The 22,259-nt window shown below is 31.7% G+C and overlaps 3 protein-coding genes across 4 annotated transcripts; 2 read left to right on the plus strand and 1 right to left on the minus strand.

Annotated features, from left to right (window-relative positions):
• Window positions 1–201: 201 nt before the first annotated feature.
• Window positions 202–3,315, plus strand: LOC106769280 (serine/threonine-protein kinase SAPK2). The gene is made up of 9 exons (XM_014654829.2): window positions 202–584; window positions 666–740; window positions 1,361–1,462; window positions 1,827–1,880; window positions 1,991–2,083; window positions 2,173–2,265; window positions 2,369–2,473; window positions 2,594–2,692; window positions 2,765–3,315. The coding sequence occupies exons 1-9, from the start codon at window positions 465–467 to the stop codon at window positions 3,047–3,049; spliced, it is 1,026 nt and encodes a 341-aa protein (XP_014510315.1). The 5' UTR covers window positions 202–464; the 3' UTR covers window positions 3,050–3,315.
• Window positions 3,316–4,299: 984 nt separating this feature from the next.
• On the plus strand, window positions 4,300–12,851 carry LOC106768123 (tRNA (cytosine(34)-C(5))-methyltransferase). Its single transcript, XM_014653078.2, has 14 exons — window positions 4,300–4,708; window positions 4,808–4,874; window positions 4,963–5,078; window positions 6,066–6,132; window positions 6,298–6,346; window positions 6,468–6,553; window positions 6,738–6,988; window positions 7,082–7,137; window positions 8,471–8,556; window positions 10,207–10,299; window positions 10,467–10,812; window positions 10,977–11,506; window positions 12,094–12,328; window positions 12,408–12,851. Exons 1-14 carry the CDS (start codon window positions 4,446–4,448, stop codon window positions 12,623–12,625), a joined length of 2,463 nt encoding a protein of 820 aa, XP_014508564.1. The 5' UTR covers window positions 4,300–4,445; the 3' UTR covers window positions 12,626–12,851.
• A 1,753-nt stretch (window positions 12,852–14,604) lies between these two features.
• Window positions 14,605–17,603, minus strand: LOC106768124 (ras-related protein Rab11A). Of its 2 annotated transcripts, none has more exons than XM_022783703.1 (2): window positions 17,222–17,603; window positions 14,605–15,309 (listed from the first exon to the last, which is right to left on the minus strand). In XM_022783703.1, the coding sequence occupies exons 1-2, from the start codon at window positions 17,461–17,463 to the stop codon at window positions 14,829–14,831; spliced, it is 723 nt and encodes a 240-aa protein (XP_022639424.1). In that variant the 5' UTR covers window positions 17,464–17,603; the 3' UTR covers window positions 14,605–14,828. The 2 variants fall into 2 exon arrangements, with proteins under 2 accessions (XP_022639424.1, XP_014508565.1); XM_014653079.2 differs by having other exon boundaries at window positions 14,605–15,276; window positions 17,222–17,590.
• Window positions 17,604–22,259: the final 4,656 nt, after the last annotated feature.

A 22,259-nucleotide genomic window follows, 5' to 3' on the forward strand; every position in this document is an offset into this window, starting at 1 on the left:
ACAGTTAAATAAGACGTAATGATATATAAATAATTATTATAAAATACAGTATAAAATAGTATCTTTTTTTTTTATTTTATATAAAGATTGTGGTTATGAAGAAAAATAGTGAAAAAAGGATATGTTATGTCATCCCTCATAAATTATATCTACCTAAACTAAATATAAAATTCTGACATACAAAAGTCCTGTGTCTGAGGGCATAGTGACAGTCCAATTGTAATTTGCAACAAAGGCATGAAAACCCAGAACCCAATCATCTTTTATTGCAAGCTTTTGCGCATTGGAATTTGGAGGCCTTAAAAAAGATGCGATGCTACACGCAAACAAGTAGTACAAGTCCAATAAGAAAAGCAACATAGAGAGATTGGCCAATTCTCTGGCTAGCTCACATCTCATTAATAACACAATTCCCTGTTGCTCATACTTACACACTTCAATTCAAGTTTCAAACTTGCTTAACCATGGAACGGTATGAGATAATCAAAGATATTGGGTCAGGGAACTTTGGTGTGGCAAAGCTCGTCAAGGAAAAATGGACTGGTGAATTATACGCTGTCAAGTTCATTGAGAGAGGCTTCAAGGTTCTTTTTTCCAACATCATTTCTCTCCCTACCAATCTTCTTTTCTGCTTTCATATTTTCTTTTTCTATTGGGTTCTGCAGATTGATGAGCACGTCCAAAGAGAGATTATAAATCACAGGTCTTTGAAGCACCCCAATATCATTAGATTCAAAGAGGTACCAAATTCCAGACTTTTTGGTTTCAATGAGTATAATATCAAAGCTTTTAGTGCAGTTATTGTATACCCTTTCTCCAAAACCAAATCCTTTGCTTTCTTTAGCTACTTCTTACCAACTTTTTCGAAAATGAATATGCATCCAGTGCTATATGCTCCTGAATTCAGTTTTGTCCCAGAATGGAACATATATTCTAAGCCAATCATAGGAGCATGTTTTCTTTCATTGTCCTTCGTAATTAAGCTTTATTCTCTACCATATATACAGTTCCCTCAGGCATCTCAATATTCACTCCCATTTATTTCTGATTTTGCTTATTCCGGAATCTTTTAAGGAACTAATCAACAAATCTTTTCAATTTGATTTGTAAAGATCATTTTTTTCTTAAAAAGTAATGCATACAAGTAAAACTAATATCTGGGGAAGAGGAACAATCATTACTCCTTTTCAATTGCAAGAGGTAAAAGTCATGTTCTTTCTTCTCCATATATATGTTTTCATTTTGCCATCCATCGTTTATATACATTGTTATGACTTTATTATAAGTCCATTTTTTGTCTGTAATACTTGTTTCTTGTCTTTCACTCTGGTTTGAGACATAAAATGGCAATTCAATGCAGGTGTTGCTTACTCCAACTCATCTTGCAATAGTCATGGAATATGCTTCCGGGGGAGAACTGTTTGAAAGAATATGCAGTGCTGGGAGATTCAGCGAGGACGAGGTAGTGCTTTTGTCCAACATGGCCATTGTATTACTTAATTTTTTAGATTCCAAAACAGTAATAAACTAAGATTGTATCAACTGTACACTCTGCATGAAACAAAATAGGAGTACTGTTTCTTCTTTAAACAAATACATATAATACTAGTGCATGAATTTTCCAATGGCAAGTTGATGCCATGTTAGCTGCTTTTGATAATTAACATATTTTATTCATACTGTTTCGATTTTCGCATTTAACACACTGTTATTATCTAATTACTTGACTTTGTTCCTTTTATCTTATTTTATGCACAGTATTTCAAATGCTAGATACTCTTAATGAGAATAAAATGCTGTCTTAATTTCTCCTTTTCTTTGCACAGGCAAGATATTTCTTTCAGCAATTGATTTCTGGAGTCAGCTATTGCCATTCAATGGTAACATTTTCTTGTCCAATCTGGATCTGAATGGTTTATTTCTCAACGACTGTTTCAAATTCAGTCTGGTTACTTTCATCAGCTGAATTGAAGAAGTAATTTTGTTGCAGGAAATTTGCCATAGGGATCTTAAGCTGGAAAACACACTTCTAGATGGAAGCTCAGCACCACGACTTAAAATCTGCGACTTTGGTTACTCAAAGGCAATAAATAACTCATAACTTAAATTTTATTCAATATTTGAGAGTCTGGTTCATTACTCAATCTTGTCTTGTTCCTTATCTTTTTTCAGTCATCAGTTCTGCACTCCCAGCCAAAATCTACTGTAGGAACCCCTGCCTATATTGCACCAGAGGTTTTGTCAAGAAAAGAATATGATGGGAAGGTAACTTAACTTTACATCTAAATTTCCCTTTCCAATCATGTAATCACTCATTTGGAAGTAATTTTTTGGCCACTGGTATGTTCTTATCCTCGAGAATGATTAGGTTGCAGATGTTTGGTCTTGTGGGGTGACCTTATATGTGATGTTGGTTGGTGCATATCCTTTTGAAGACCCAGAAGACCCAAGAAACTTCAGAAAAACACTTCAGGTTTGTTGGACCAATAATAACAGGAGTTACCTTTATTTGTCTAAGTGTACACACTTAATGTCACTGATTATCACTAATTAATCACACAATTTATTAATTGAGTTTGGATAATTTTTACAGCGAATTCTTAGCGTCCACTATTCTATTCCAGACTATGTACGTATCAGTAAAGAGTGTAGACACCTTTTGTCTCGAATATTTGTGGCGAACCCAGAAAAGGTACGATCAGTTGAATGTGTTAATAGCATGTATATTTGAGTATCCTAAGTATTGTTACATTGTTTGAAGCAGAGAATTACCATACCAGAGATAAAAAAGCACCCTTGGTTCCTGAAGAACTTACCAGTAGAATTTATGGAGGAGGGAGAAGGAGTGTTGCAAAATGACATGAAGGAATCATGTGAGACTCAAAGCATTGAAGAAATACTGTCCATAATTCAAGAGGCTAGAAAACCGGGTGAGGGCCCAAGAGTTGGTGAGCAATTTGTTGGGGGCAGCATGGACCTTGATGACATTGATGCAGATGCTGACATCGATGATATTGAGACAAGCGGTGATTTTGTCTGTGCTTTGTGAACGATGATTGTTGCACTCTGCACACCAATTCTGACTGAAAACAAGTTTAAGATAAGATGTTCCTTAACGAGATAGATAGGGAATCAAACAAAACCTCTCTACCATGGTTTTTGATTTTCCTTTCATTGGAAGTTAGCTTGTCTTCTTCTCTGCCTATGTGGGAATAAGGGAATGTTACTGATTTTCATGCTTTAGTGTTTCGCACTCACACTGTAAGATATGTTATATTCACTTTCTCTCTTTATGTATAAAATATAATTTTCGAATGCGATGTCTCTTCTTTTCAATTATTATAATCGTCAAATGACAAATTCACGTTTGAATATTAAGTGATCTATCGTTGTCACTGTATCGGCATCCGTTAAAAGCTCGAGCGATGCTGATGCATCATCATGCTCTTCACGAACCTCAAAAATTAAAATATTAAATTTTTCTTCATTGTTTTTTTTATTTAACGTGTATTAAATTTATTTAACACAAAATAAATGAAAAATTAATATTGTGTGTGTATTTTATGACGAAGTATTGGAAGTGAAATGAGATCTTAAGAGACGTGAAAATTATTTTATAGAGATGTTTAAATGTTATTTCCAAGAAGAGAAATAAAACTGTTTATTGATATGAATAACAATATAAATTTAATGTTTTTCATTCTAATTAAAATTCGTGAAAAATACGAATAAAGTTGATATTATTTTGTCAATATTCTAAGTTTATACTATATATAGAGATTTATCATTTTGATATCTTCATTTGCTTTCCAAATTTATCTTTTAAATTAAAGTTTTTCAAATTTAAAATAATTATTTTATTAGCTTTATTATTTTTAAAATTTTACTGTTTTTTTTTTCAAATTGATTGTTTATAAACTTAACCACTTTTTTAACTATTAAAACTACCTATAAAAAATCATTTATAATAAAATTATAAAATAAATTTATATTTAATTTCATAATTATAACAAAATAATAATAATAATAATAGTTTTATTATTTTTTATTATCATAGAAAAATAAACACATATTTTGCTTTACCAGTGTATAATACTTTATTACTCCTCATTCCTATTCTACAAGACTCGTGGAGTTGAACGATTCATTAATTATTTTGTAACAATAATTTCAATTAATTGAAATATTTTTACTAAAAATATTATCTAATGTCATTCCCATTTGATGACGTTAAATCCTCATTTTTGAAAAAAAAAAGAAAAAGAAAATTCAGTATGTATGGGAAGGAACTTGGAAATAAAGAAGTTGGGGACGGTTAAGTGTATTTGGGTCAAGCGTTAAGATACAAAGCCCAATAAGTGTTAACCGCAGGATTTGCCAAAACCCTACTAAAAACTGAAAGGCGTAACCGCCCGGCGAAGCAGAAGCAAGCGGAGACGACAACCATGGGGGGTGGTGGGAGAGGAGGCAGGTCCCGCACTCAAAGAAAGCATTTCCGCCAGAGCAGAGAGAACGTGTGGAAGCGTTCTAAATCTGATCCTGATCCTTCTTCCACAGAAAACAATCCTTCGTGGACTCCTTTCGCCACCGAGAACGCCGCTTTCGATTTCTACTACAAAGAGCAGGGGATAGTCGACCCGCAACAGTGGGACCAATTCGTTGCTGTTCTCCGAACTCCATTGCCTGCAACCTTCAGAATCAACTCTAGGTAAGCCAATACTATCAATTTCAAACTCTCCTATTCGATTATGTTTTTTCTTTTGTATTCTCTTTCTCATTCAGATGCTGTTCTCTTTCGTGATTGCAGTAGCCAGTTTTCCGACGACATTCGTTCTCAACTGGAGAATGATTTCGTGCATTCTCTTCGCGACGAGGTATGCTACCTCATACCGTTTTTTTCGGTTTTTTTTTTTTTTTTTTAGTTTTAGTGTTTATTGTTTTCTTGTGGATTGTTCCCTGTAGGTTGGTGAAGGGGGTGAGACTGAGGCTATTCGGCCGTTGCTGTGGTACCCTGGGAATTTTGCTTGGCATTCAAATTTTTCTAGGATGCAGCTTAGGAAGAATCAAACGCTTGAGAGGTGAATGGAATTTCTGATGTTCTATAAGTTATATATGTTTGTGTGACATTGATAGAGCTAGTGATTGTGACATCATTGCATGTGTTTCTTTTCTTTTGTTAATGTTATCTGTATGACTGTGACGTGTGGTATATTTTTCCCCTTTCTTAATTTATATATCACTGAATATTTCATATCTATGTGTATGAATGGTTTAATTCAAAATTTGCCAGTTTATCACCAAATGAATGTTGATATGGATCCAATGGTTCAAACTTACGACATTAAAAAAAAAAACTACCTAGGTGGTTTTCACGATTACTGAAAAAGAGCTCCTTAGGAGTCATCCTACAGTATCTCGTGAACATTTCACATTTGGTTCTGTGCTCTAAGTAACAACTTTTTGGGCCTGCGTTATATTTTTTTTTTTGGTTTAAAATTATATGAACTTTTTATTACCTTAGAGAGAATTGGTATTCCATGGCTTTATCTGTTCCTGATCATATTAAATGGTGAGAATAGAAACACTAGGTTTAGAAGTTCAGAAGTCACGTAATATGCGATTGAATGTTTTGGGAGATGGGTTATAGGATACTTGATTTCATTTCTCGACATTGATTTCTTGAATAATAATGTACACTAAATATGCATTTGCTTGGATATGATGATGGCAAGATGCAATATAAGAAATGTCATTGTTCTTCACTGACATTCTTCTTTTTTTTCTTTGCAGACTTATTTTATTGATATAATGTTGACTAGTATACAATATAATGTTTTACATTATTTTTTTTTTCCTCTAGGGAAGTGTTTAGGGACCAATCAATATACATTCTAAAATTAACAAATTTAAAACTTAGTTGGTCTTTTTTGGTCTTGTTACTTTGGGGAAATGATTGGGCACTCTTGTTCTTGTATTATTAAAATAAATGAAAATGCTACTGCCAAGCCAACCGATAAATTGAAATGTTATGTCTGTTGCTGCTCTGATTATGTTGATTCTTGCAGGTTCCATGAATTTTTAAAGCTAGAAAACGAGATTGGAAATATCACAAGACAGGAAGCTGTCAGTATGGTGGGTCTCTTTATATACTCTTCCAATCTTAATGATCATACAGAATAATTTTATTTTATTTTTAGAATTTGGAATGCTTTAGTACCTGAAGGTTACCATTGTTCTAACCTTTCAAGAGTTTCAAGAGTTTAACTAATGTCAGTCTAATGGTTTTTGGAAACTTAGGTTCCTCCTCTCTTCTTGGATGTGCATTCAGATCATTTTGTGCTTGATAGTAAGCAACTTCTAGTGCATAACATATTTTTTGTTGTTTTACCTACCCATTTTTTATATTGTTTAATCTGGAATTCAAACTGCAGTGTTTCTTATTGTTTAATTTTCCCTTCCCTTTTCAGTGTGTGCTGCACCGGGTTCAAAAACATTCCAATTGCTTGAGATTATACACCAATCAAGTAAATCAGGATCACTGCCTGATGGAATGGTTTGTATCATTTTAATTACAAAACGTTGCTTCTGTTTCTCTGTCCTTATCCATTGTTTTTATCACGTAGTGTTTAGCAGCAATTTGAGTTTCTGGACAACAGTTATTTAAATCTGACCTGTAATGATTGGGCAAGCTACATATGCAATATTTTTATTGTGTTTTTTTATAACTTTATAATTAGGTTATAGCAAATGATCTCGATGTCCAAAGATGCAATCTTCTCATCCACCAAACAAAAAGAATGTGCACAGCCAATCTAATTGTTACAAATCATGAAGCACAAAACTTCCCTGGATGCCGATTAAACAGAAATTATGAAAGGATCGAGTTAGATCACAATATTGGCCAACTATTATTTGATCGTGTTCTTTGTGATGTCCCATGCAGTGGAGATGGTACCCTTCGCAAGGCACCTGATCTCTGGAGAAAATGGTAGTTTTTATTTCTTTCTCTGGACTCTAGCTCCACTTTATTTTCTTTTCAATCACCAAATTATTTTCTACAATTTATTTTACCTTTCTGCAGGAACACAGGGATGGGACATGGCCTTCACAGCCTACAAGTTTTAATTGCTATGCGAGGTGCTTTTCAATTCTTTTCTCTAATTTTCTGTTGGTGCTTGCAATCATTACTCGTACATTTTTGTTTCCTTATAATGTGCAGTCATCATTCTCATTTTACCTTTTCAGCTAGAAAGTTATTGATAACCAAGAGGGGTTGTCTCACATTGACCATTTTCTCAAAGACACTTGATTTAGGCATTATAGTATTTCTCTAATCGCTATCTATCTCTAATGTAGTTGGTAGTCCTTCCTTACCATGGATTTAGGATAGCCTCCCTTCACCCTGAAAATTTTGTTACCATCATAAAACAAATTGATAATAAGATTACTTGAGTTTATGATATGCTTGTTAAAGTTTTGTTAACCATCAGATGATTATAGATTGAATTCACCTAGATTTATCTAGCTTGGGCAACGGTCAACTAGTTTGGGTTACAGCTTGTTCATTCTGGGTTGAACTACTCCATACATATTTTTAAAATATTTGACCAGTATCATTGAGTGAAATTTTGTGCTTATAGGTTAAGTTTACTTTTAAAATGATTGTCATATGCTTTGTCTTAGGAAGTGATCCCTATGTTGGGCCTTAGGGATCAGACTAGTAATTTCTGAAGAGAGACGAGATACCGTTGAACTCAATAATTTAGAAACACAATAGTTTTTTTATTTCAGAAAATCTGGTTTTGATGATCAGATTTCTGGGCACTCAGCAGGGTTTTCCCTCCAGAGAAGTACTCTAAGCAAATAACAAAACTTCATTGAATATAATCCACCTTCATAACTGGAACACAAACGAAATAATAACTGTCAAACCCAAATGCAGACAACTACCAAATAAGCCACAAAATAACTGCTACATAAGCCTCTTTTAACAGTTCAGCAATGAAATGGCGATAATATATGCTGAAACCAAATTCTTTTTTCTCCTGACTCATACTTCCGAGTTTCAAAGGCTCATGTTCCTCTATCAATCTCTCTAACTCATTCTATTATTTACTGAATTTATTGGAAACAATGAAATTTACTTGGCCCTTAGTCCTTATGATTTTGTAATTTTTAATTTTTTGTAATCAATAATATGTGTTACCTACACTTCTCATTTCTACACGTGTTATGTTTGTTATGTGTCTTCTGAAGAAGAAAGACATTTTTACACCAAGCAATAACTTCATATTATCACTTTAAACTGATTTCTCTTTTTTCTCATTGTAAAACTTTTGGAGACAAATTACTGGAGTAAGAAAACCTACTCTTGATTGGCTTAACGAATAGAAATGAACTGGGTTTTGTGATATACTTATGATTGTTTAGGATGATTTTGTAAATCTCAACAGAATATTCATATTCTCAGGTATATCTTTACTCAAAATTGGTGGAAGAATGGTTTATTCAACTTGCTCAATGAATCCTATTGAGAATGAAGCTGTGGTTGCTGAGGTAATCTACCTTGAATGCTCTTAGAAAATATGTGCTAGTTCTTATGTTTACTTATAAAAGTTCTTTGACATATATTAAGATCAGCAAAATTGACTTAGATACTTGCTTTCAGAAAAATGACTTGAATATAGACTAGCAAAATTTCCCCAAACAGCGGAATATGGCCCAAACAGTTCTTTTCTACCTTTTCTTGTTTCTTGTCCTCTCTACATCGAAGGCATCCCATCCCATTCCTCATTGACTAACATGGTTGTTTTTATTCTAGTGTCAACAAGCACTTGTAATGCCAATTAAGTCCATATTTGAACAAAGTTGATGGAAGAGCTTTTGTCTTCACATCCTCTAGATTATTACGAGTATCTCTTTTTCTACCAAAACATCATCTAGTTATTGATTAACTAAATGGCACTCTAATTGTCATAAAAAAGCACAATAAAGTCCTCTTGACTTACACCAATATCACCAACTAGACCTCTAAGTTACAGAATTTCTTTTACTACTTTTATAGCAATTATTTTTACTTTGTTTCCATAGTTTTACAAGGCTACAATAAATTGCAAGGTCAGATGTCAAATGTTACTACTACTTTCAAGTGTCTCAAATAACCATTCAAAGACCACATCCAATGAAAGATCATTAGCATAACTAAGTGGCAAACTCTACTAACGTGATTAATAACTTCATTCCCTGACAAATACTTTATTTATATTGGGAAAAAAAGGAATCAATACAGTAATAGAGGACATCTGATATCCTCTAGTAATAAAGATGTTATACGGGAATAAATAAAAAATGTTTCTAATAATACATATATAATCTAGATATTCTTGATTATGAAGGATCTGCTTCTTATTTTTATGATGAACATTTCCTCTCAAGTTGAAGCATATAAGTTGTATGTGCCCAATTTGGTGCAAATATGATTGATCCTTGATCCTTTTAGAGACTTGGTGAATATGTAGGGCAATTGTTAACCAGAATTAACAAATCTAGTGGTGATATCCTAGATTCCAGTTTTTTTATGAAATTACAATTCACCTCGATATGTTTTGTCCTCTCATGAAAGAGGATGAGAGGCAATGTGTAATCTTGCTTGATTGTCACATGCATTTGGGAACTTTCTTCAAATTGAAATTCTTTGAGGAGTTGTTTTAGCTATATCATCTCACAAGTGACCAATGTCATCCAAAAGATTTTGGGATCAAGTCAAGATTCCAAAAATTGAAAAGAGAAATGGATAGGTCATTTGCATTCTGTCCTTTTTTGAAGTATATACTTGTAAGCTGCGTCGAGCCATGCTCTTTGAAAATTGAAGAAAAAACATGTCAAACATGCAATTGAGCGCTCCCATAGTAGGTGTGGGTATCTGTAACTTGCAGTGAAGATTCAAAGATTTATAACATTATTCGTGGTCATTTAACTTTTAGGCACATTTTGATAAGCTTCTTAAGAGAGCACTTCTCCAGAATATACTTTTTAGAGTTTTCAAATCCTATTTCCAGTTTCTAACTACATTGAAAATGTACTAAATTTTTAAGGAGATTTTTTTCCATAAAAAAGCTTCTTTTTTATTAGAAATAATGAATGAGAATGTGAATTGAAGCTCTGCTTAGTCTTTTTTATCTTTCCGCCCTTTTTGTCATGTTGCAGGTTTTGCGAAGGTGTGGAGGTTCTGTTGAACTTGTTGATGTCTCTAGTGAGCTTCCACAACTTATTCGTCGGCCAGGTCTCAAGAAATGGAAGGTGAGTTTGCCGTGACTAACTTACCATTTATTTATTTTTAGGAAGTTGGAGTTTTGGAGAGAACATGTAAATTTAAGAAAGAAATTTGTATCATACCTATACATGCCAAAGTTTGTAGCTGCATGCATTTAAGGTTTTCTAAATGTGTTTGATTTTTGGAGATGCAGGTATATGACAAGGGCTCCTGGTTTGTCTCTTATAATGGTGTTCCTAAGTTTCGTAGAAGTGTAATTCTTTCCAGTATGTTTCCTTCTGGAAGAGGACATCCCGATGTTGTTGATAGTAGCTGTAATGTTAACGTAGAGGTTGGTACTAATGGTATTAATGAAAACGTTGGAGATATTAATGAAAACGCTGGAGATGGTCTTCAACCAGTACTGAATCCTGTGATGTCTGAATCTTCTGAGGAATTTTCTGATTTCCCTCTAGAGCATTGTATGAGGATAGTGCCTCATGATCAGAATACTGGAGCCTTCTTCATTGCTGTTCTGCAAAAAGTTTCTCCTTTGCCAGGTAGTATTCTTATTATGATTTATGATTGAATTTGTTTGACTTTCTCTCCTACTCAAGTTTTCGTTTCTAATAATTCCTAGTTTTGCCTTTCTTCCTTGTCTATATTCATTGTCACAGACCTTTCTTTGCTTGCCATAACAGGTTTTTAACTGTTTTTTTTTCAGTAATTCCAGAAAAACAAAAGGTAAAAATTGATGAGCAATATGTAGGTCCAGCAAACCAGAGTATTAATGATCGGCAAGTACAACAGATCACTTCACCTGAAAATGCACATGAAGAAGACTTCAAAGCAGTTTCAGAGGAAAATGTAGATGACAACGAACCCAATACCCAAGATATGGAAGATGATCCTGTTGCATGTGAAGAACAGAAAACTAAGGAAACTCTAGAGCCTGATAATGTACAAAACACGATGAAGAGGGTTCCAGGCAAGAGAAAGCTACAAATTCAAGGAAAATGGAGGGGTGTTGACCCCGTTGTCTTTTTCAAAGATGAAACAATAATAAATAGTATAAGGGATTTTTATGGAATTGACGAGCGTTTTCCATTCAATGGTCACCTTGTTACAAGAAATAGTGATACAAATCATGTGAAAAGAATTTATTATATCTCGAAGTCAGTCAAGGATGTTCTTGAGTTGAACTTCAAAGTAGGGCAGCAACTTAAAATAACCTCAATTGGCCTGAAGATGTTTGTAAGTATACTTTGTTTTTGTTCGTACTTTCACTTTATGTGATTGATTTATTTATCCTCCATGCTACTAATTGTATGAATAATTCATGTTGATGTAAATATTTCTTATTAGAAGCTATCCAAAAGTATAGGTCAGTGGATAATCGTTGGGGCATAGGAGAGATCAATCTAGTCCTGGGAGACAGATTTAGTCAGAATTTGATCAGTAAAAGTAAATAGTATTATTTTATTTTTTTTTACTTTTGATGTTAGAAGAGGGAAATGAGATTTCAGTACCTAGGCTTTTCTATTTTTGTTTTGTTGAGTCGGTTTCTAAGTTCATGTTGATGTTGATTTATTAATCTGAATTATAGTAATCTGCTCATTTAATTTTCACATATGCTAAAATTTTATTTTGATATAATAAGTACATAATGCATGTAGAACTGTTCTGCAAACTTAATTTCTTCTTGTGGATCATTCTAGAATGTCCCAAGTGGACTGTACTAGCACAATCTAGACCATTTTGTGATAAAAATGGTCAGTCCTAAGTTATTGTGATAAATGAGCTTTGATTAATTCTTATGACCCAGTGATTTCTTGTTACAGGAAAGACAAACAGCACGAGAAGGTAGCTCTGCACCATGTGCTTTCCGGATATCGTCTGAAGGATTGCCCCTTATTCTCCCATACATAACCAAACAGATTCTGCATGCATCTCCTGCAGACTTCAAGCATCTTCTGATGAACAAAGAAGTAAAATTTGAAGATTTTACTGATGCCAAGTTTGGTGAAAAGGCAGCAAACCTATTGCCCGGCTGCTGTGTGGTAATTCTGAGTTTAGGTATGTATCAGCACGCCATGGAGAAGTTTTATTCCCATTATTGCATCGACATATTTGTTTACATGGCCTTTTTGTGCAGGAAACACAGCTGCTGTAGAGTCTCTCCAAGTGGATGAATCAACGATAGCCATTGGATGCTGGAAAGGAAGAGCGAGGTTGTCTGTGATGGTTACTGCAATGGACTGCCAAGAACTACTTGAAAGGCTTTTAATACGTTTTGACAATGTAAATGGTTCCTCTGGGCATGTCCACAAATCCTCTAATGATGAGGAAGAAATACAACCTGTGCAAGAGTAATGGTGTTAAAGCTGCTGGGTTAAAGGTAATTCTTCACTCTGTTGTAACCAATATTTATGTTATTTATCACTTACAGAAATGTTACTGATAGTGAAAATTTATTGTTTTTTAATTTAAGCCCATCATTATTTTCAAAGATAGATAGTCGTTGACCCATATTTGTATCAATAGGAATTATACTATAGTTTTGGTTTCATAAATTGTTTCTTCTAACTGTTTTCCTATACGGTTTTGAGCCTTGGGGTGTTAACTGGTCAATTTTAGACGAACTCATGCAATTTATTACTTACGGGTAAAATTCAAAATTATTTAATAATTTTTCCATAAATAGGAGAAGAAAAATAAAATGTTTTTCTATAAGCTAACTTAAGTTAATGCACTTTGTAAAAGTTCTTTTATGTTGAGTTCTTCAAAAGTTTATTTGTAATTTATATAAGGTTATTCATTTTAATTATGGAGTTTATTTTATTTATAGTTTTGGAAACATGTCGAAATATCGGATCGGCCAATTTAAATGGTTCAATCGGAAACTTTAATAAGACTCTTTCACACAGTGAAAATCGGTAAGTAAAAACTGATGTGGAAAATTAATTTGAACCTTTATTCCTTAATTTTAAAATTGAATATTGTAAATATTTAAGATAAATAAATAATATTTTCTGAGGGATTCCAAACGGGTATAAATTCTTTCATCAAATATTATTTTTATTCTTATAAATATAAGAGTCGTTTATATTTTTTATGTCGTGATTCTGATAGTATTAATTTTTTTATTCTTTTATTATTAATGCACACAGTTATATTTTAGATTGTGTACTTTGAGTGTTATATTTTAAAATGATATTTTATTCTGTTTTTAGTGGCATAAATTATGATATTATATTAAACTAAAATTTCTTTATGTATTATTTAATCATCTTATTCTATTTTATTGATATTAGTTTATCTTAATTAAATTATTAAACCTAATATCAGTGGTTAAGTTGGTTTAATTCGGGTCGCATTTTGATAATAAAAAAAATCATGGTTAAAGTAATAGTACTATACTGCATTGTCTGGAAAACTTGTGTGTTTAACATTTTTGGGTTAGATTTTTTTATGTTGTGTCCCTGTTAAGTTTTTAAAATGCATTTAGGGAATCTAGACTTGTGTTACTCTTAGTTAAAATCAGTCAGTATTTTGGTTAAGCAGTGTAAGTAGGTTCAGTAATTTAATTAGAGTTTATGTATTTCTTAGTTAGAAATTAAATCCAACTCAACCTAATCAGAGTTGATTGGATAATCGGATAGAACCATTTAAATTGTAAGACTGGATATTTTTTTGTAATACGTGTAACCAAAATAAATTTTTGTTTTAATCTCTTAAAGAAAAGTTTGCTTTGGTCCACATAAATTAACCTTTTTTAAAATTACAAAATTTGAACATTTTGGTGAAATATAAATTATCATTTTATAGTCATTTTGAATAATTTTCAATTGATTTACTCATTTTTTATACCAAATGAAACGTAAAAGTTAAAACGATCTCTGTTATTGGTTAATGATTCGATATATATTGAGATATACCTAGCCTACGTTATTATTTTGAAATAACGAGCCTACGTTATTATTTTGAAATAACGTGACATAACACATTTAATTGCACGTCACGTTACCAATAAATGAGTAATATGGAACAGAACTAAGAAATTATAATTTAAACTCATTGTATTTAGTAAACGGTCAAAGATATTAATTCTAATTCAAATTAAATGACTACATGTTTTATTGCAATAACTGCCTTTTTAAAAGTAGTCTCCCTTTATATTTATTTGCACAAAATTATTTTAAAAACATAATTTTCAACAAATAAATGTTTTTCAATTTCAACTCTTTTAACAATTAATTTATCAAAATCTAATTTTATGGACGGTAGAAGCTATAATTGAAAAACCCATTATACATATCTCATGGTCGCTTTGGAAAATTGTAGCCATGTCAAAACTATAAACAAGAGTGATGACATTATCAAATGCGAGAACGTTCCAAGGCCAACCAATTCACCTACAAAAATCACGTATATATTGAACCACGCAATTGTTCATTTTAGTGGTTTACTCGGCAAACCAAACAAATTAAATTTAAATGTACAAAAAGCAATGCGCCAAAACCTTTAAAATTTGGTAACAAGAACACAAGCATATAGAAATTAATTATAAATAAAGTCAAGATGCTTGACAACACATACTCCTCTTAGCAGGAAGTTCCTGTGCAGGGCCTGGAACGATAATCTTCTGGCCAGACAAAGATGCGGAGTTACCATTTCCCTGACTTTCATCAGCAGTTAGATTCTTCTTGTTGAGGATGTTGTATATTTCTGTCAAGACAGTTACGAAGGCTGTTTCAACATTAGTTGCCTCTAGTGCTGAGGTCTCTAGGAAAAACAACCCTTCTTTCTCAGCAAATTCTTTTGCATCCTCGGTGGGTACATCACGCTGGTTTTCAAGATCACATTTGTTTCCTATCAGAATTATCACTATGTTCTTGTCAGCATGGTTGCGCAGCTCTTCTAACCACCGGGGTATGTGATCGAAGGTTTGGCGTTTAGTGATATCATAAACCAACATTGCCCCCACAGCACCCCTGTAGTATGCACTTGTAACTGCTCTGTAGCTGCATCGTAAACCATTCGTATATAAGGCTAAACTGAAATTTCATGTACTTGTAAGTCAACTATTCGAACCACTAAATAAATAACAGTAATTAATAACTAGAAGAAACACTAAATAGATATAATTTGCATGCAAGAAAATATATCTGTAATTTACATGCTTCATAACAAATATGTGAGAAACAGGAAAACATGTCCAAACTAAATATGTTGGTCATTAGAATTTATAGTGTGAAAAATCTATGTAATACGGTACCCAACATTTGTTGTAAAACACTGACAAAATCACGAAAAAAATAATACTTCCTTGATGTGTGTAGATAGATCCCACTATCAGTGTATTATTGTACAAGTCTACCAAGATACAACAAAAATTTATCATTTTAAGATATATTTAGAATCTAATAAGATAAACTCTTTTAAAGAATAAGAAGAAGAAGAAAAGAGAACAAATGAGCTACGAGAGGGAGAGATAGAAGAGATTTGAGTTGAGTGATTTTGAAGGAAGCATTACCGGAGTGGTTCATGATTGGCCAAATTTCCCAAGGTTTGCTGGAAGAAAAATCCAGCAACAACTCAAAGTTCACAACCATCACAGCTTGCAGAAGAAGAAAAGAATCCAACAACTGTCGGACCAAGGTCTTTAGGTCTTGGTGCTAAATATCAATGTTTTAAAACTGAGGTTTGGTGAAGTTCATATTGGAAAAATCAGTAGTTATTGTAAAAGTTCAAAAAATGGAGAATATTGACATCTAGTTGACTAGTGGGAAGTATAATGAGGTTCTATTTCTATGTCTTAACTCTGTAAAACATGAGATCGTATTACAACATTAAACAGCTTATGCAATAATTCATGCACTACAATCACTCCATTAAGTTGGAATCCCACCCATAATAATACCAAATATGTTCCAAATTCAGAATTCATTTTCCTTTAGAAAAAAATTATGGTTTTATATAGTTCGAGAATATAAAATGTTAGAAATGGAGTAAGAAGAAAGCCGACATCTTTATGAAACTAACAATCAATCAAAAAAGGCATAACTATCAATTCCGGTGAAGTTGATCCATAAATTTATCAATACTTAGACCATAGCAGCGACGATTGACCAAAATGAAGAAAAACAAATGCAGACTACAGATTCACAAAACAAATGCTGCAAGACTGTGACATTGTGGCCATAAACTCGTTCCACAACAGTTTTTCACGAAAAAAAGACTGTTGCAAATTAAAAAATAAAATAAAATCACTGGGGTAATTAACTAACAGCAACCCCACAATTTCGGCGACCAATAGCATCAACCCAAATAACTGATTCTAATGCACAAAACCAATATTATAAATTAATCTAGCCACAAAATCAAGAATTTTCAGGTCTTGCAATCGTATCACAATATTTGTACATAGTTTTTGACAGTATCAACGAGAGTCGTGACCACACCGCAGCTACGATTGTAACCATAATTACAATCCCAATATCAAGGTTTTCCGAACATAAGTTAGACTAATATACCTAGAACTCCAAACTACTGTTTAACTGATAATGTTTCACACAAGTTAATGCACACTCTCGGTGATATTTTACATTTTAATATAATTAACTAAATTGAAGATTAAGTTTTCTTGATCATTAACGAAAATCACGGTGACGAGTTATGTCAAGTGTTCTCTCGAATAAGAAATTTTTCTTGTTTCGTGGTAAATTCCAGATACTTATTAAACCTAGCACATGCTCTTGAATACCGCGTGCTATTCGTTTTGCTGCTTCAGTCACGAATCTAAAACTTGATCATGATGATAAGCTTAGTTAAGAAAGGATCGCTGGCGGCGGTGATGAGATCACGCGCGAAACGAGGCGGTGGTGCAGATGACAGATTGAAAGCGAAGCTAAAAATGAAGAAAGTAGGGAAAAGGAAAAGAGATAGCTGAAAGAGAAGTTAGAGTACCGTTCTTGGCCAGCCGTGTCCCAGATCTGAGCCTTAACGGTCTTGTGATCGATGAGCAAAGTGCGCGTCTGAAATTCAACACCGATGGTGGACTTGGAGTCCAAGCTGAACTCGTTCCTGGCGAACCTAGCTAGAATCTGCGACTTCCCCACCGCAGAGTCACCAATCAGCACCACCTTGAAGACGTAGTCTATCCTCTGGTTCGCGTCCCCATACCCTCCTCCTGCACCCGCACCTGCCATTTCCACTCTCTTTCTAACTGTCTCCTTCCCTTTCACCTCAAAACTCTAATAAAAGGTGACGATCTTTTTTGTTCCGGACACGTGTCAGGTGGCACGTGTTGGAAAGAGAGGCGTTTCCCCACACCAATTACAAGTTAGTTGGTTGTTTGAAGAAGAGTGAAACGGTTGTTGAGGACAGCTCCTTCTATCTTACTTTCCACCATTTTACGCGTTGCGGATTTTTCGCAAAAAAAATGGAAAAAGTGTCTTTGACGAATGACAATTTTCTGACAACGTATACGTGACAGTTTATGATTCGTGCGTTTCAAATATTTTTTTAAACATAAATTTAAACAAATCAATAAAATAATGACACGTGTCCTGTTATCAAAAAGTTGTTAAAAAAGAGTTATGTCTAAAAATAATATTTATAGAGTGTATAAAAAAAAATTACTATCAAACAAATATAAAATATTTATAACAAGTTTATTACAGCATTATTTCTTTTAAATAAGTTAGATTTAATTTTGTGTGGATATAATAATATCCATACTGAATTAGTTATATTTTGATTTTAATGTATCTTTTAAAAGTATTGTCAAAATAAACATACCTGTCACTCCATGTATAATAGAATAATTTTTGTGTTTATGTCCTTTTCTTTCTAAATCAACCGTGTAATATCAAGTGTTTATTTTATTACAACGAGAGACACTAGAGATAAGTTTAGGTTTATCATATAAGATTGTTATTGGTTTGTTAGTTTATATATAAATAGAATATCTGGTATTGTTTTAATAGTATAGGTTTAAAATAAATATAAAAATTAACGTTTGTACGTAGATTAGACATTATTTTCTATTGTATTTCTTTAAATGTTATAACTCTTGGAATATAAGTATAGTTTGATTTCAATAGGTTAAGGTTTTGATATGATGAAAATAATTAATTTTACTTTTATTTTATTTTATTTTCTTTATCTTCTAAGTGGATCGTTGAAAAGGAAATATTCTTGATTAAAATTGTGGAGTTGATTTTTTGGATATTTACCTATATAATTGGGATAGTGAGAAAAAAATTATAAAGAGATCGTTGATTAAAATACTCTTTAATCCAAATAATTATAGTTAATATTGTAATCTTATAATGTGATAATTGTTCTAATATGTGAAATATATTTATATTATAAAATATGTAAAATTTGAATATATGTGAATTGTATACATTTTTGAATAAAACTATTGTTTTGAATATATGCGAATTGCATAAACTTTTATGATTGTTTAGTGTGACTTTTAGGTCAATAGCTCAAGTAATATGTTATTGCTTATATTCAAGTGGTATGTGATAATTAGGAATTATTAATATACATTATGAAATTGTTTAAGAGATGAAATATAAAATTCAAGGAAAGATTTGTGACTTGTTAAGACAATTTTCTCTCATCTAAAAACATGTTTAGCAGCTTAAGAGTTGTGTAGTACATCATAATTTAATAAATAAGATCTTATCATGATAAATTAGATAGAATTATAAATCTAATTCATCAAATTTAATAAACTATACAATTCAGATTTTATATTTTAAAAAACATATTTTTAATATATATATATATATATATATATATATATATATATATATAACATTCCATTTTTAGTAGTATTAACTTATAAATGATTTATCACACCATTAATAAAGTATATGAGTTCATAAAGCAGGAATATAAAGTTAACTTACAGTCATCTAATAATTCTAAAGACACACTTTATATTCAAATCTAAAAAGACACAATAATGAGTATCTAAAATCACCAAAGCTAATACATAATTGATAAGCATATAAATATTAAAGCTACTATGTCTTTAGGTCAACTCCACCTAACGCTTATTCCATCATCACATCATCTCCATCTGCTCACACTCATAAGATAATCATCGACAAAGCACACAGATTCGTAAAACATATAAGCACAAGAACAAACAAATAGGACAAGCTAGTCATACAAAAATAATCATATCATATACATGTCATACATACATTATGATTAACATAAAGTAGATCAAACATCTTAATCATACTAAAGACCTAGACTTGACTATCTAGATTTAGTATGAATGTCGAGTTATGGAAGGTCATACACTTGTGGTGGCCTCTATTACTCTCTACAAAGCCATTGTGAATGGGTTTCACCCTACCACACTTATAAAGTTAGTCTGTACCGTGTCTTAGGCTACACTCGAAGCACCTAGACTAAGACATTTTGTTATGCTCACCATATGTATCACTCCTTTCTAATTGAGAAAGAATGACCATTAGAGTGTCAATATAACCCCCAAGACTGAGCTCCCTGCATTCATGCCAACAACACTTGATACCACTCTTAGAATTTCTCCTTAGAAACTTTTAACCCATCACACTTTGAAACATACATCAATCCTCATTCAAACCATTGGTATCACACAAAAACATACCAAAAAATGTCACAAGATACACCTAAAAGCTCTGAATAAACCACAAAAGCCATAAGACTAGAAAATAAAGGAAGAAAACCTTACAGAGTGGCACCAAGGGACATCCCCCTCACTACTGAGTGTCATTCCTCTCGTACTCCTGGTGCTTGAGTGTCATCCCCTTGCAACTGGGCGCCAAACCTCTCGTATTTCTAGTGCTCAAGCCCCGTTGAGAGTCGTTGAGCGTCACACCATAATTTTCCAATTCAGTTGAAACCTTCTACATTAGAATCTCACTACCCAAAACCCCTAAAATGAACTTAAAAACAACCAAAACACCATCAATGTACTACTACCCCTTTCTATATTATATTTCAACTAGTTCACAACTCTAACATATTTCCAATTACATAAAATCAGACTCTAAAACTTAATTTTCTATTCTTAACCCTTAACTAAAAATTTCATATACCAAAATCCCCCTTTTAAAGCCAATACGACCAATAACTCAACGTATTTCTTGTTTCCCCCATGTTACACCAGATTCATGCACTTAATCTTCACAACATCAACCATAACATTCACAATGCAATTTAAGTCTAGTATAGAATCGTTCAAGGTCCATAACATTATGTGATCAAACATGTTTACACAACAACAATTTACATTAACTAACATTTCAAGCATAATCGTTCAACATCTACTAATTTCACACCTTAACTTTATCAATTCATACTTTTGAATTCAATCATACAAAAAGGACTAACTTTCCTTACTTTAAGAAGAACTACCAAGCTCTAAAAAAACGCACAATTGTTGCTTCAAGTACAAGGAACTTTATGAACACCAACAAAACATAGATATGTGATCAAAGATAGTCCTTAGAACCTCTAATCAGTAAGAAACTAAGAAAAGAGACCAAAATACACATGTGACAAGGAATCACCATGCATGATCTCAACCTAAGAGTGAAAAGAAAAAAAAAGTTAGAACTTACTTACTCTAAACTAGAAATTGATTGGTAAATGTTGGAGAACGCACTGTGGTGATCTCTAGGCACTTTTTGATCGTCAAAAAAATGATTAAAAAGTTAGAATTTGTAGAGAGAAGAGAAAGCAAACTCATAAAAAGAGTTTTAGAGAAATAATGAATGTTTTAGATAATAAGACGAATTTAAGAAATTCTATTTATATTATCGAATTATTTTAAAATTAAAATATTTGGTCTCATTATTTTAAAACATTTATAATTTTTAATACTCTATTTTCTAAATTCTTAATATATATATATATATATATATATATATATATATATATATATATATATATATATATATATATACTTTCTATTAGTTAAAACACATACGTTATGATATGTTTATTTTTCTTTATGATAATCAAAACTAATAGTTATTGTTATTATTATAATTATAAAATTAAATATAAATATTTTTTATAATTTTATTGTGAATAATTTTTATTTATTCTATAGTAATTTTTTAATTAAAAATAATTAAATTTAAAAAACGATGAATTAAAAAAATGGTTAAATTTAAAGGTCAGCTAAGTTTTATAAAAATTATTTAAATTTAAAAAATGTTTTATTTAAAAGATAAAATGGGAAAACAAATATGGATACCAAAAAGATTATATATAAGTGTAAATAATAACATTATTATTATTATTATTATAAATACACAACTCAATATAAATAATTATAATTTTATTATCAATAGCTTTTATTTATTTTGTATATAATTTTTAATTAAAAAATAGTTAAGTTTAAATAAACAATTAGAAAAAAATAGTTAAATTTACAAAACAATTTTTTAAAAAGTAAAAATGAAAAATAATTATTGTAATTTGAAAGAATTTTATTTAAAGGATAAAATTGAAAAATAAAATTAAATATCAAAGGGAAATCTCCTAATAGATGTGATCTCTAATATAGTATGTAGAAGAGATTAAAAAGGATTAAAATGACATTTGTAAGTAATAAAGTATATTTGTCTTTATTAAAGGTAAATTTTCTATAATTATAAAAACTAAATAAATAATTAAACCTAAGTTTTTGAACAATTGAGTTTAGATATAATGTTTAACTACTTAAATTAGATAGTATATTTGTGTTAAATGCCTCTAAATTGTTTTAAAATGTTTAAATTTATTTACAGATTGATTTTCTTGAATTTAAACAAATAATATTTGATTTGATTACTTCAAAACCTTAAAGCTCCTCTTTTTATGCAAAATCCATAATCCTAGGGTTATCTATTATCGAGTTTTGATTTACTAGTATCATCGACAACGACTCACACGTCTAACCACTGCCATTACTATACCAACAATTACAATTGTTACAGATATA

This window comes from Vigna radiata, chromosome 7, assembly GCF_000741045.1.
Source record: "Vigna radiata var. radiata cultivar VC1973A chromosome 7, Vradiata_ver6, whole genome shotgun sequence".
In the NCBI taxonomy this organism is placed as follows: Eukaryota; Viridiplantae; Streptophyta; class Magnoliopsida; order Fabales; family Fabaceae; genus Vigna; species Vigna radiata.

Excerpts from the sequence above, each read along its gene's own strand:
- LOC106768123 (XM_014653078.2), top strand. The coding sequence starts at position 4,446 with ATGGGGGGTGGTGGGAGAGGAGGCAGGTCCCGCACTCAAAGAAAGCAT. Across the intron at positions 4,709-4,807 it reads ACCTTCAGAATCAACTCTAG|TAGCCAGTTTTCCGACGACA; the intron begins GTAAGCCAATAC and ends TCGTGATTGCAG. Across the intron at positions 4,875-4,962 it reads TGCATTCTCTTCGCGACGAG|GTTGGTGAAGGGGGTGAGAC; the intron begins GTATGCTACCTC and ends TGTTCCCTGTAG.
- LOC106769280 (XM_014654829.2), top strand. The coding sequence starts at position 465 with ATGGAACGGTATGAGATAATCAAAGATATTGGGTCAGGGAACTTTGGT. Across the intron at positions 2,084-2,172 it reads GCGACTTTGGTTACTCAAAG|TCATCAGTTCTGCACTCCCA; the intron begins GCAATAAATAAC and ends ATCTTTTTTCAG. Across the intron at positions 2,474-2,593 it reads ACTTCAGAAAAACACTTCAG|CGAATTCTTAGCGTCCACTA; the intron begins GTTTGTTGGACC and ends TAATTTTTACAG.
- LOC106768124 (XM_022783703.1), bottom strand. The coding sequence starts at position 17,463 with ATGGCAGGTGCGGGTGCAGGAGGAGGGTATGGGGACGCGAACCAGAGG. Across the intron at positions 15,310-17,221 it reads GACACGGCTGGCCAAGAACG|TTTAGCCTTATATACGAATG; the intron begins GTACTCTAACTT and ends ATGAAATTTCAG.